Source organism: Podarcis gaigeae (assembly GCF_964106915.1).
Source record: "Podarcis gaigeae genome assembly, chromosome: 3".
Taxonomy (NCBI): domain Eukaryota; kingdom Metazoa; phylum Chordata; class Lepidosauria; order Squamata; family Lacertidae; genus Podarcis; species Podarcis gaigeae.
Genome location: NC_139680.1, coordinates 17990409 through 18003191, shown reverse-complemented (window position 1 = coordinate 18003191; position 12783 = coordinate 17990409). Strand labels below are relative to the sequence as shown.

Genomic DNA, 12783 nt, shown 5'->3' with positions numbered 1-12783 from the left:
TAAGAATAAAAATGTGCACCCCACCACCGGGACCATTCCATTTTAACTATCTAACCTCCCAAAATTATTACACACACACACACACACACACACACATATATATACGAAAGCAAATATATATATATATATATATATATATATACACACACACACACACACACACACACACACACACCACAGCTTTAACTATATATATATATATATATATATATATATATATATATATATATAAAAAAAAGAAGAGTTAACTCAGTCAGATGAGCGGCATATAAACAATGCATCATTGTTATTGTTATTGTTAGGGAAACCAGGGAGCAAAACAGTCGCGCGTTATGGAGGAGCAATGACGATTTTTTGGGTTTGTTGTTGTTTTGCAGCAGCGCGTGCGAAACCGCTGAATAGGCGAAGACGAAGCGTGGACGAGGCTTGAAATGCCGCGGGAGACTTGGCTTTCCTTTCCTTTTTCTTGCTGTTGTTCTTAAACTTTATTTCCTTTCATTTCTCTTCTGACCCGGAAGCTTTTCTTCCCAGGCGGCGACAACGACGGCGGCGGGTTGCTAAGGCGAGCCAGGAGGCGCTAGGCCTCTGTTGCCATGGAGACGGCGGCGGCGCGCGTGTGAATCGATAGGGGGAAGACTCTCGGCAGGATGTTTGTCTACCTGAGCAAAAAGGTAAAGGCTTTCGCGTGATTTTTTTTTTGGGGGGGGCGGCTAAATTTGGGCGGGGGGGGGGTTAAAGCGGGGCTGCATTGAAATCACACAAACACCCCCCCGGACCTTCGGGGGGCGCATGGCGCATGCTCTAAAAGTTCACTTTCCTCCTAAAAAAGTGCTTTTTTTACCCCCGGCAGCGACCCTCCCCTTTGCCACCATCACTGCTTTCCCTCGCCTGCGCGTGTTGTTGTTTTCGGATTGCAGCCAGAAGAGATGCTCGTTTGTTGGTGGTGGAGGACACGTGTCTGAGCGCCTCACACGTGACGTCCGCCGCGCGTTTTCGTCGCCCGAGGGTTTAGACGCGAGTTCCGTGCAGGTCGGGGGCGACGCTCCCCAAACTTGTTTTCGGACTGCAGTCCCCATCCTCCCTGAACCTTTGCTAGCTAGGCATGATGGGAGTTGTAGCCCGAAAACAGCTGGAGAACCCAGGTTTGGGAAACCCTGGTTGGGAACGTCTGAATGTGCACGCCAGGAATAGTGGTTCCTAACCTTTTTTGGGCCATGCCCCACCTAAGCATCTCTAAAATCCTGATGCCTCCACTCTGTGACATATAATTTTTATTATTCAAAAAGTGAACTCCTACATTAACTGTTAATAACACATTCTCGAATTGCCCCCTCCCCAAATCAAATTGCCCCCCTGTGGGGCATGTGCCCCACATTGGGAACCACAGGCCAGGAGGAAAGCGGGACACGACCACAATAAGATCGCTTATTTTTTTTACACAGTTAAGTTGTTTGTTGTTTTTATGAAAGGTGCTCAGCGCCATTGATCCTCATGGTGAATATTGTTACCTCGCTGTCATACCCTCCAACATTTCTCTGATGAAAATAAAGACATCCTATTCAATAATAATAATAATATTTATACCCCACCCATCTGAGTGGCTTGTCCCAGCCACTCCAGGTGGTTCCCAACATATAAAAATAAAAATAAAAAGCCTTCAGATGTCTTCTAAAATAGAGTTGCAGTACTTATCTCTTTGGGGGACGCAGGTGGCGCTGTGGGTTAAAGCCTCAGCGCCTAGGACTTGCCGATCGAAAGGTCGGCGGTTCGAATCCCTGCGGCGGGGTGCGCTCCCGCTGCTCGGTCCCAGCGCCTGCCAACCTAGCAGTTCGAAAGCACCTCTGGGTGCAAGTAGATAAATAGGGACCGCTTACCAGCGGGAAGGTAAACGGCGTTTCCGTGTGCGGCTCTGGCTCGCCAGAGCAGCGATGTCACGCTGGCCACGTGACCCGGAAGTGTCTCCGGACAGCGCTGGCCCCTGGCCTCTTGAGTGAGATGGGCGCACAACCCCAGAGTCTGTCAAGACTGGCCCGTACGGGCAGGGGTACCTTTACCTTTACCTTTACTTATCTCTTTGGCTTCAGGGGCGGATGAACGCATGCATAACTCCATACCCTTCAATATTTCTCCGATGAAAATAGGGACCACTTATGAAAAAGTGGGACATTCCAGGATCAAATCAGGAACTGGGGCGGCTTCTGTAAATTCAGGGCTGACCCTGGAAAATAGGGACACTTGGAGGGTCTGCTGTGTCAAAAAACAACAATAAATCACCACCTCATTTAATTCCTCCAGACTGTGTCAGCTATTCCCTCTGGCCCATTAACTAATACAGCAACCCTTTCTGATACTGGAGCAACTTATGAAGCTTTCAGTAGTCATTTTGTTACCGCCTTTGGTGTTCTTTTCTCCTCTGTTTGACCCCCATGTTGCCCCCAAAACCTTTTCATTTCAGTCGTATCGCCTGAAAAGAACTTCTTACAGTTTATAAAGCTCTTTGAGGCAAGGGCCTGTCTTTTGCTTATACAGTTGTACCTTGGAAATCGAACGGAATCCGTTCCGGAAGTCTGTCTGATTTCCAAAACGTTTGGAAACCAAAGCACGGCTTCCCATTGGCTGCAGGAAGCTCCTGCAGCCAATCAGAAGCCGCGTTGGACGTTCAGCTTCTGAAAATCATTCCACAACTGGAAAACTCACTTCCAATTTTCGATCGTTCAGAAGCTGATTTGTTCGGGAGCCAAGGCATTTGAGATCCAAGGTACGACTGTATTACCTTGTACACTGGAGAAGCGATGTGCATCACACCATACATTTAAAGCACCCCACCCTCCAAGAATGGGAATTGTAGTTTGTTAAGGTTGCTGGAAATTGTGGCACTGCAAAAAGGTAGATACTGTCCCAGGATTCTTGCCAGGGGTGGGGTGTAGGCGCTTTGAATTTATGATGTGTAACCGCTCCATATTTTGAGGTCAGCAATTTTGAACTTGGTTTCAGTTTCCATTACGAAACCATCCTCCTTTCAGATCACAATTCCTGGCAATGTTCGGCTAAGATCTATTTCTTGGAGCAAGGACCAGGGCTATATAGCATGTGGGGGAGAAGATGGTCTGCTGAAAGTTTTAAAATTGGAGACAAAAACAGGTAAGTGACACTTCTGTTGTACCTATCAGATATTTGAAAACAGTTACTGGCATTGCCTGTATGGAAGTGAGAGCTGGACCATAAAGAAGGCTGATCGCCGAAGAATTGATGCTTTTGAATTATGGTGCTGGAGGAGACTCTTGAGAGTCCCATGGACTGCAAGAAGATCAAACCTCTCCATTCTGAAGGAAATCAGCCCTGAGTGCTCACTGGAAGGACAGATCCTGAACCTGAGGCTCCAAGACTTTGGCCACCTCATGAGAAGAGAAGACTTCCTGGAAAAGACCCTGATGTTGGGAAAGATGGAGGGCACAGGACGAGATGGTTGGACAGTGTTCTCGAAGCTACCAGCATGAGTTTGACCAAACTGCAGGAGGCAGTGGAAGACAGTGCCTGGCATGCTCTGGTCCATGGGGTCACGAAGAGTTGGACACAACTAAACGACTAAACAACAACAACTAGCATTGCATCAGTACAATCTGGTTCCCATTCTGTGGTGGCATATGATTGTCTCTCTTTAGCTCTGTAGCTGGTCTGTCAACTTGCTCCCTCTATGGCCACATGACTGGTGCCAGTGTAGTCACACTATCCTAAGTTATTGTAGCAGTGCAATACCCTTGATGTTTTGATGCCGCAGTGCAACGCACTCAATCTGTTCTGACATTTTCATTGTGTGAAAGGCATACAGATGAGTGCAGTCAACCATTTTTCTGGTCCTGTGATGCCGGATTTAGAAGGCGATTGGGCTGGATCCGGCCCCCATGCTCTAAGGGGACGTATTGATGGGGTGGTGGGTGGGGAGATGGGAAACGAGAGGGAGACGGGTGGGCAGCCCGGGCAGGCCATGGAGGAGCTCTAAGGAATTAGACTTTAGTCCACCTTTCGCCACATTTTGCAGAGTTCTGCATCCCTGTTTCTGATGGTTGGGGACCCCTGAGTATATGTGGACATGTTGTTAAGAACTGTAGAGGCTTTGTGCTACAGGGAGAACAATTTAGGATTCCAACCTTTGTTTTAAAATGGTATTTAAACTTCTTTTTTAGATGAATCCAAAGCAAAGGGGCTTGCAGCACCTAGCAATCTCTCAATGAATCAAACACTGGAAGGTCACACTGGTGAGAGTCATTATGATCCTGTATTTAATATGCATTCATTATAGACTAGTTTAAAATTGCCTGCTGAATAAGGTGTTCAGAAACTGATGCACTTTCCATTGATATTTTTTCTCTGTTAATTCATTTATGCAAGAAAACAAACATTAGAGTTCATTGTTTGGGATCTGCATGTGCAATTATTGCAAATGAAGTAAAAAATATATGTGCGGTACATCTTCGACATCATGTTTTCAGTTTATTTTCTCCTTGAAACATCTAAGAACATATTAGTGTTTCAGATGGGGTACATTGTTAGATAAGCAAAGGCAAATATCAGCCACAGTTCTTCAAGATTTAAAAGATGTAATTGCCTGCATCAATTTATTTTTATTAAAATATTACATTAAATATATCACTAGGTTTGTAGTCTTTGTTCCTCCAATACACCCCTTTCTACCAGCAATTTCACATTTATTAGGTGTATGTATAAATCGCTTATCATTTCAGCATGCCAAAGTGGTATAGAAGATTAACATGTTAAAATACAATTATGCAAAGAGAAAAATAAGTGAAAAGCATCATGTAAAGGTCTTGAATCTAGCAAAGACTCTTGTGAGTGGACAAGGGAGAAGGTGAATTCCAGATTTCCCATACATCCCCAAAAATATGCTCAAAGACATGACATATCTCCTTGGACCAATATAGGCAGAGGTGTTTGGAGCTCTAGTGGGAAGGAAAATTGGTAAATATTTTCTCCCTTCCATTTCTAGGAACCCCTGTTGTATCAAAGGCCCTTGCATTAAAAAAAATAACATATTCAGTGAATGGAATAACTCCATTGAATCCAAGCTATACAGTGGTGCCCCACAAGACGAATGCCTCGCAAGACGGAAAACCCGCTAGACGTAAGGGTTTTCCGTTTTGGAGGTGCTTCGCAAAACGAATTTCCCTATGGGCTTGCTTTGCAAGACGAAAATGTCTTGCGAGTTCCTGCGGGTTTTTTCTCCTCCCCCCCCCTTTTCCTAAGCCGCTAAGCCGCTTATCAGCTGATCCAATAAGCCAATAAGCCGCTAATAGCGCTAATCCGCTAAACTGTCAATGGGCTTGCTTCGCAAGACGAAAAAACCGCTAGACGAAGAGACTCGCGGAACGGATTAATTTCGTCTTGCGAGGCACCACTGTACTTTACTTTTTCATTATGCCCTATATTGCTTTGTTATTTATGAGCTCACAAATATTATTATGACTGATGTTTCTGGATAATGGATTTTTTTGAATTAATAACATTTTAATTGTGTGTTATTAACAATATTGTTGTGATCCAATAATATACTCCTCTATAATTTTCTAGGTGCTGTGCAAGTAGTGACTTGGAATGAACAGTATCAGAAATTAACTAGCAGTGATGAGCATGGACTTATTATTGTGTGGATGCTGTATAAAGGTAGACGATTTGTTGGAGATTGGCAATAATATCACTGTGGTATCTCAAGTCTTTATTGTGCCTTTGTGAAATCTCAAATAATAGATGCTTTTGAGATTTGTACAATGCTTCTCCAGGTTTTTAATTGCTGGTTACAAAGCCGCGAGTAGCATTATTTAATGATTTTAAAAAATGTTCTAAATGCTTACCTTAATCAATTTATTCTTTAAAAAAATAAAAAGAATATTGAGTTGTAAGTTTTTCCATAACAGCACAAAGAAGGAAAGCAGGCCAATTCACAATACCATTTTGCAAAGTCAGGCATATATGGAGAAAACCCTGTGCGTGGAGCCCATAACTCTACAAAGGGGTCCCAGATCTCAGAATAGTTGTGCTCTTTGCCCCTCCACAGAGAAAGTAGCTCTTCCATATGCTGCAAGAACAGAAGTTCCTCCAGCCAATGAGCTACTGGAGGGAGCTGTCCACTCCTTCCAGTGCTGTAAAGCCAGTCACTTAGCCACCAATAAAGTGCACAGGACAACTGGATTTTTTCTTAAGTTTACTTCTTGCCTTTTTGCCCCTCTTCTCACCAACAGCATATCTGCCTTTTAGCCTACATGTATTTTGTTCTGACAGGTTGTCATGTGTAGTAGGGCTGTTTGCTGGCTTTATGTATAATCACAGCAGCTGATTTGCTTAGATTTTATTGTTTCATGGATTAAGCTTTCTTAAATTCATTGGAAGCTTGTGATTTTTAATAAAGTCAGTTTGAAATTTAGAGCGCTAAAACCATCTTTTCTATAGAAAATTCTTAGCTCTTTCCCCTCCAGTTAAAAATAATCTACCAATCATTTATTATCTTCTTCCCTATAAATATGGGGGGGGCTGTGGGGGGATAATAATAGTAGTAGTAGTAGTAGTAGTAGTAGTAGTAGTAATTCTATTATTTGAATGCCACCCATCTTCCCCAACCACTCTGGGCGGCTCACAACAGAATATTAAAAACATGATAAAATATTGATAGAAACATGATAAAACATCAAACATTAAAAACTTCCCAGTACAGGGTTGCCTTCAGATGTCTTCTAAGAGTCAAATAAGCCGTCAATCAAGAGATGACCACAGATTTAAGTCATCATTATTTTTTATTCATTAGTAAATTATTTTAAAATATTTCTTACTATGATTTAACATGCTACCCAGATAATGTACAATGTTTTTGGCAGATAATTCCAACTGGTTTACTTCTAATAGAAATAGTTTAGATGAAGTACAGCAGTGTTGAAGGTGTGGCTGAACGTTTATTCTTTGGCTTTAGGTTCTTGGTATGAGGAAATGATCAACAACAGAAATAAATCTGTTGTTCGAAGTATGAGATGGAATGCTGATGGACAAAAAATTTGCATTATATATGAAGACGGTGCTGTAATTGTTGGTTCTGTGGATGGTAAAGTATCTCCTGTACTAAATAAAAGACTCTTATAGCATTGTTTGGAGTGAATATGATTCACAAACATTGCAGATGGATTTGCGTTTGTCTAAATTTGCTTTAATAGAATTGTGACTCCTAAAAATAATATTTTTGATTGCTAAAATCTTATTGTCCTCCTTTTCAATTTGCAACTGCTGTGTTTATGATATCTGACCACAGAGATATGGGAGTGACAGCCAGTGATATCTGCCCCTTGTACATTGGTACTTTAGGTCTCTCTCCTCCTTCCTTCCCCCATGTGCCCCCAAAATCTGGAATTTGAAGCAGATTTTCAACAGACACAGGGGGAAGAAGGAGAAGCCCCACCGCAAGAGTGGATTCCTGTTTGTGCTACTCTAGAACTTACCCATTAGGTTTTTGTGCTCTGTATTTCTACATTTTTACATATGAAAATGAAAGCTAATAAAAATTGACTTAAATTCTCTGAGATAAAAGCATATTCTTTGGGGAATACTATATAAGCAGCAATTGAAATTAGGATATGCCTGTGTGTCAGCTTACCCAGTAATTTTAATACATGAATAATATTTTTAATATGTCAAGTAGATTTATTGGAATGTATGATGATATGCAATTAGACGTGTATATAGCCTGCTAATGGTATTATCAAAAGCATAGTAAAGCCATACTGTCATGTTTACAATGGTTTAGATTCTCATTTTGATTCCATGAATGGAACAGAACTGTGTTCATGTATTGTTTATATAACAATAGAAAAGAGAGAAGAATACATTTCTCTCTCTCTCTCTCTCTCTCTCTCTCTCTCTCTCTCTTTGCTGTGTATGTGTGCATGAGTTAACATTCATCATTTGAACTTTTGCAGTAGTGATCCTTTAGTATTTTAAGTGGCATAAATTTTAGTTGTAGGCTGTGTTGAACGTATTTTCTCTTAAAAGGGAATCGCATCTGGGGAAAGGATTTGAAAGTACAGCTCCATCATGTTGCATGGTCTCCAGATGGCAGGACTCTACTCTTTGGAATGGCAAATGGTGAAATACACATTTATGACAAGAATGGGACTTTTATGGTAAGTTCAGAAGTGTAAGAAGTATAATCTATTGGGTGCCTTAACTGTCTGGTTGATCTTGCAGTAGGGAAGATTTTTTTCTGCCTGATCTACACTGGTGCTGCATAAAGTCACTAGTGCTTATCCTTCTGTAATGATGTACTTAAAAACTGTTTTGCAGTCACCGCAGGAATTGAAAACAGGAGCATGTAATGGTGTTTAATAGAGCACAAATACAGAGGCAGCTGGTTACAGCAACCAATGAAGGTGATTTAACTGAAGCCAGTGCCATTAACCTGGACAGAATGCCAACACTTTGACTTAATTGATATGTGGATTGCAGCCAGACTTAGCTGCCTATCTATTCTTTCATTCGTTTATGTACTTCACTTTTGAAAAAAATGTATTGGTTTGCATTGGTTTATATTTATGCTATTGGTTCTCCCATTCCGCAAACTTACTTGGGAGTAAAACCAATTCAATGCAGTGGGTCTTTCTTTCAAATAAACTTGCACAGCGTCAACCTGCACATCCTTCTAAGCCACTGGTGATAGTTTTGTCAAGTTCATTTTTACTTACATATGTTAAATGGTCACTTTAGATGAAAATGAAGATGAACTGTTTGGTGAATGTAACTGGAGCATTCAGTATTGCTGGAATCCACTGGTACCCTGGAACGGAGGGCTACGTTGAGCCAGATTGCCCTTGCCTTGCTATTTGTTTTGACAATGGACGATGCCAAATAATGAGACATGAGAATGATCAAAGTAAGCACAACTTCCTGTTACTCATTGAAAGAAGCATTGTGAATTTAAGGCTTGGAGGTCTTGCTGGAGGGCGATGTAACTCAGATCCTTTTTCAGACAAGCTATTTGTAAGAGCTCGCGTCTGTAACATTTCTTTTCCAAACTTATAACCACCAGATCCTGTCTTAATCGACGCTGCTCTGAATGTCGTGACTCTCCAGTGGAACCACTGTGGAAATGTCCTGGCTATTGCAGGCTTCCAGAAAATAGCTGGACAAGATAAAGATATAAACGTGGTACAGTTCTACTCTCCATTTGGTGAGGTAAAAGCATTTAATTCATTTTCCTATTTGATCCGGTGTACTCTGGTTGGCTAAAATTAAATATTAGCCCTCTCCATAAATGTTGCTTGTTCCTGTTTTTTAAGAATTTAATTTCAGGAGATACAGTATCAGAAATTACCTCTCTCTTTACGCAATCACTTTTTTATTGAAAGTTTTCAACATAATATACAATAAAAGCCAAACTAAGCTAAGAGAGAGAGATAGAAGACAAAAAAGAAGAGGAGAAAAGAGAAAACAAAAAGGAAAGGGGGGAATGCCAAGCTCTTTATCACTATTATACCCATATTCCACACAAATTACCTCTCTCAAGACATCCTATTAGATTGGCAAGAAGGCCCAGGCCTTCTTGAGTTCATGTACACCTTTCTTCCAGTCATACCTGCAAAATATATTGTGCAGTATATTCAGTTATGCCCCAATTGGAAGTCCTACAGATACCATGTAACCAATGAATGGATGGTGTCGTTTCAGCATTTGCGTACCCTGAAGGTTCCAGGCAAACAAGTTTCAGCTCTGTCTTGGGAAGGAGGAGGCTTAAAAATATCGCTAGCCGTTGACCAATGCATTTATTTTGCAAATATCCGGCCAGACTATAAGGTAAGTAGCTGCAGAATGCCACTTTCACTGGAAGGCTTACAGCCCCATTTGCAAGCACTACAGAAAGAGAAGCCTAGAATTATGATATTAAAATGAATCATCTCTTTGGGATATCACAACACCTCAGAGACCACCTCTCCCCGTCTGAGGCCCTTCTTCATGTGCCTCGAGAGCCAGTGTGGTGTAGTAGTTAAGAGCGGTAGTCTCGTAATCTGGAGAACCGGGTTCGAGTTTCCACTCCTCCACATGCAGCTGCTGGGTGACCTTGGGCCAGTCACACTTCTTTGAAGTCTCTCAGCCCCACTCACCTCACAGAGTGTTTGTTGTGGGGGAGGAAGGGAAAGGAGAATGTTAGCCGCTTTGAGACTCCTTAAAGGGAGTGAAAGGCGGGATATCAAATCCAAACTCTTCTTCTTCTTCTTCTTCCATGAGAAGTCCAGAGAGTGGCAACATGAGGATGGGTCTTTTCTGAAGTGGTTCCACAATTGTAGAATGATCTCCCCAGAGAGGCTCGCCTGCCACCCTCGTTACATATCTTTAGGTGCCAGGCAAGAACATTCCTCTTCTCCCAGTGTGGTGTAGTGGTTAAGAGCAGTGGACTCGTAATCTGGGGTACCGGGTTCGCGTCTCCGCTCCTCCACATGCAGCTGCTGGGTGACCTTGGGCTAGTCATACTTCTCTGAAGTCTCTCAGCCCCACTCACCTCACAGAGTGTTTGTTGTGGGGGAGGAAGGGAAAGGAGAATGTTAGCCGCTTTGAGACTCCTTCGGGTATTGATAAAGCAGGATATCAAATCCAAACTCCTCCTCCTCTTCTTCTTCTTCTTCTGCTTCTGCTTCTGCTTCTGCTTCTGCTTCTTCTTCTTCTTCCCAGCCTTTTGGTTAATTAAGCAACCTATGGCCTTTTAAACTGAGGTGGGTGGGGTGTAATTGGTTGTTGTTGTTTTTTGTTATTGTGTTATGTATTTTTGTGCTTTTGTATTGTAAACCGCCAAGTGAACTTTGAATGAAGGGCAGTATAGAAATTGGTATAGAAAAATAATTACCATTATAATAGCAGCTTTTCACCATGTCCATTAGAGTTAGTTATATTCTCTTGAGGAGAATAGCAATGGTGAGTGGAAGGTCTCTACATTATATTTTCTATATGTTACTCTATACCAGGGTTTCCCAAACTTGGGTCTCCAGCTGTTTTTGGACTACAACTCCCATCATCCCTAGCTAGCAGGACCAGTGGTCAGGGATGATGGGAATTGTAGTCCTCAAAAAAGTCTGGGAACCCAAGTTTGGGAAACCCTGCTCTACACTATGAATGATGTTTCTATATGTTACTCTCTACTATGAATAATGAATAAAGTTTTCTTTGTTGACAGTGGGGTTATTGCACTAATACAGTGGTTTATGCATATACCCGACCTGATCGTCCAGAGTACTGTGTGGTCTTCTGGGACATAAAAAACAATGAAAAGTATTTGAAATATGTCAAGAGTCTGATTTCCATTACAACCTGTGGAGACTTCTGCATTTTGGCAACCAAAGCCGATGAAAATCAACTTCAGGTATCCCTAGTTACCTTATAACTCTTGCTGATTCACTTTGAATTAGAAAATGGAACAGTTAATTCGTTTGCAGTGCCCCTGATAGATGGTCCACTCGTTACCATTTCAGTTCCCTTCAAAGACAAAGGAATTTCACATCATCCTTGTGGCAAGAACGAGTTAGAAGCTGTAGTTGAAAGCTCTGCTGCATGTAGATCTTCAAAGCATTGATTGTTGTTGTTGTTGTTGTTGTTATTTCTAAAGTATCAACAACATCAGGAAATTCTGCCTAGAACATAAAATAAACAACAGTAAAACCCTGTCAGTAGGCTTATATTCAAAACAGGTGGGGAATGTTTTTGGCTCCCAATTCGTTGTCCAACCCACCAGTCACAGTCCCTTGTACAGAGTTCTCAACAACGAGAACCACAACGCAAGGCGTGTTGCCAGCCCTATGCTTTGCAAGCTTTCCTGCGCTGATCCTTTCAACTTCTGATGTTGGTACAGGGAAGCTTATAGATCTCTTTTTGAAATGAGATGCAGTTAGGAAGGGCCAGTGCTTTTTTCTAAAAATGTTTACGGGTGCTCTCATTTTGACTCAAGAAAATCACAATTTTATAGTTCAAATCGGGGGGAAATAAATACAGCAAATGGACAAAAGTACAAAGATTCACAAAATGTTTAGTGGTATGTATACCCCTGTGTCCCTCCAGAAAAAAAGCAATGGGAAGGACATAGAGCAAAATGCTAAGGTGCAAGTAAAATTTTCTACATCACTGTTGATAATTTGGAAGCCTATCTGTATGGAAGAAATCCAACAGCCTTGCTTTTTCTTTTTGCTGTTACATACAATATACTTAGTTTAATTGGTATTCTTTTATATGCCAAAGGAATTAATTATTTCCCATATCTCTTGTACAATGCTTACAAAGGAGGAGCATGAAACTGACTCTCTTGGTGCAATGGTAAAACAATTATTTTATATGCTGCTTTAATGGGTGGCTTATATGGGTATGATATGATTTACCATTTAGGTATATGTAATCAGCACCCATTTCATTGAATTATAATTTCTGGAACTGCCCCTTTAGATCCGTGCTGTTTCACAGAGAGTGATAGTATATTTGACCTTCTTTGAATGACGTATACACCCCCCAAATTGGGTTCAGAAACCTCACTGAATAGGCGACATGAATTTTACTTGGTTGTGACGAACTTTTCATATTGATTTCAATGGGATCCAAGTTCAAGTAATCTAGACCCAACTCATTGATTAGTCAAAGGGATTCAGTAGTAGTTTCTAACATAATATTTTGTGCTTTGCCCTTTCATAAGCAGTGGCATTTTGTTGCAAAGGGGTGGTTTCCTTGTTGTGGTTGTGGTTTTAGTTGAAAGGAATTTAG

General features: G+C 41.5%; 1 protein-coding gene across 3 annotated transcripts in view; it reads left to right on the top strand.

Moving 5' to 3' along the window:
* The first annotated feature begins 279 nt into the window (after window positions 1–279).
* The window catches only part of WDR35 (WD repeat domain 35), a 38675-nt gene continuing 26171 nt past the window's right edge, over window positions 280–12783 (top strand). The window contains exons 1-11 of one of the 3 annotated variants that reach the window (XM_083730058.1): window positions 280–671; window positions 3024–3141; window positions 4185–4256; window positions 5587–5679; window positions 6977–7105; window positions 8047–8177; window positions 8758–8923; window positions 9080–9225; window positions 9718–9843; window positions 11216–11401; window positions 12313–12345. In XM_083730058.1, coding sequence (XP_083586184.1) covers window positions 648–671; window positions 3024–3141; window positions 4185–4256; window positions 5587–5679; window positions 6977–7105; window positions 8047–8177; window positions 8758–8923; window positions 9080–9225; window positions 9718–9843; window positions 11216–11401; window positions 12313–12345 — 1224 coding nt within the window. In that variant the 5' untranslated portion in view covers window positions 280–647. The remainder of the gene's footprint in view (window positions 672–3023; window positions 3142–4184; window positions 4257–5586; window positions 5680–6976; window positions 7106–8046; window positions 8178–8757; window positions 8924–9079; window positions 9226–9717; window positions 9844–11215; window positions 11402–12312; window positions 12346–12783) is intronic. The other 2 variants (XM_083730056.1, XM_083730057.1) reach the window with 2 other exon arrangements.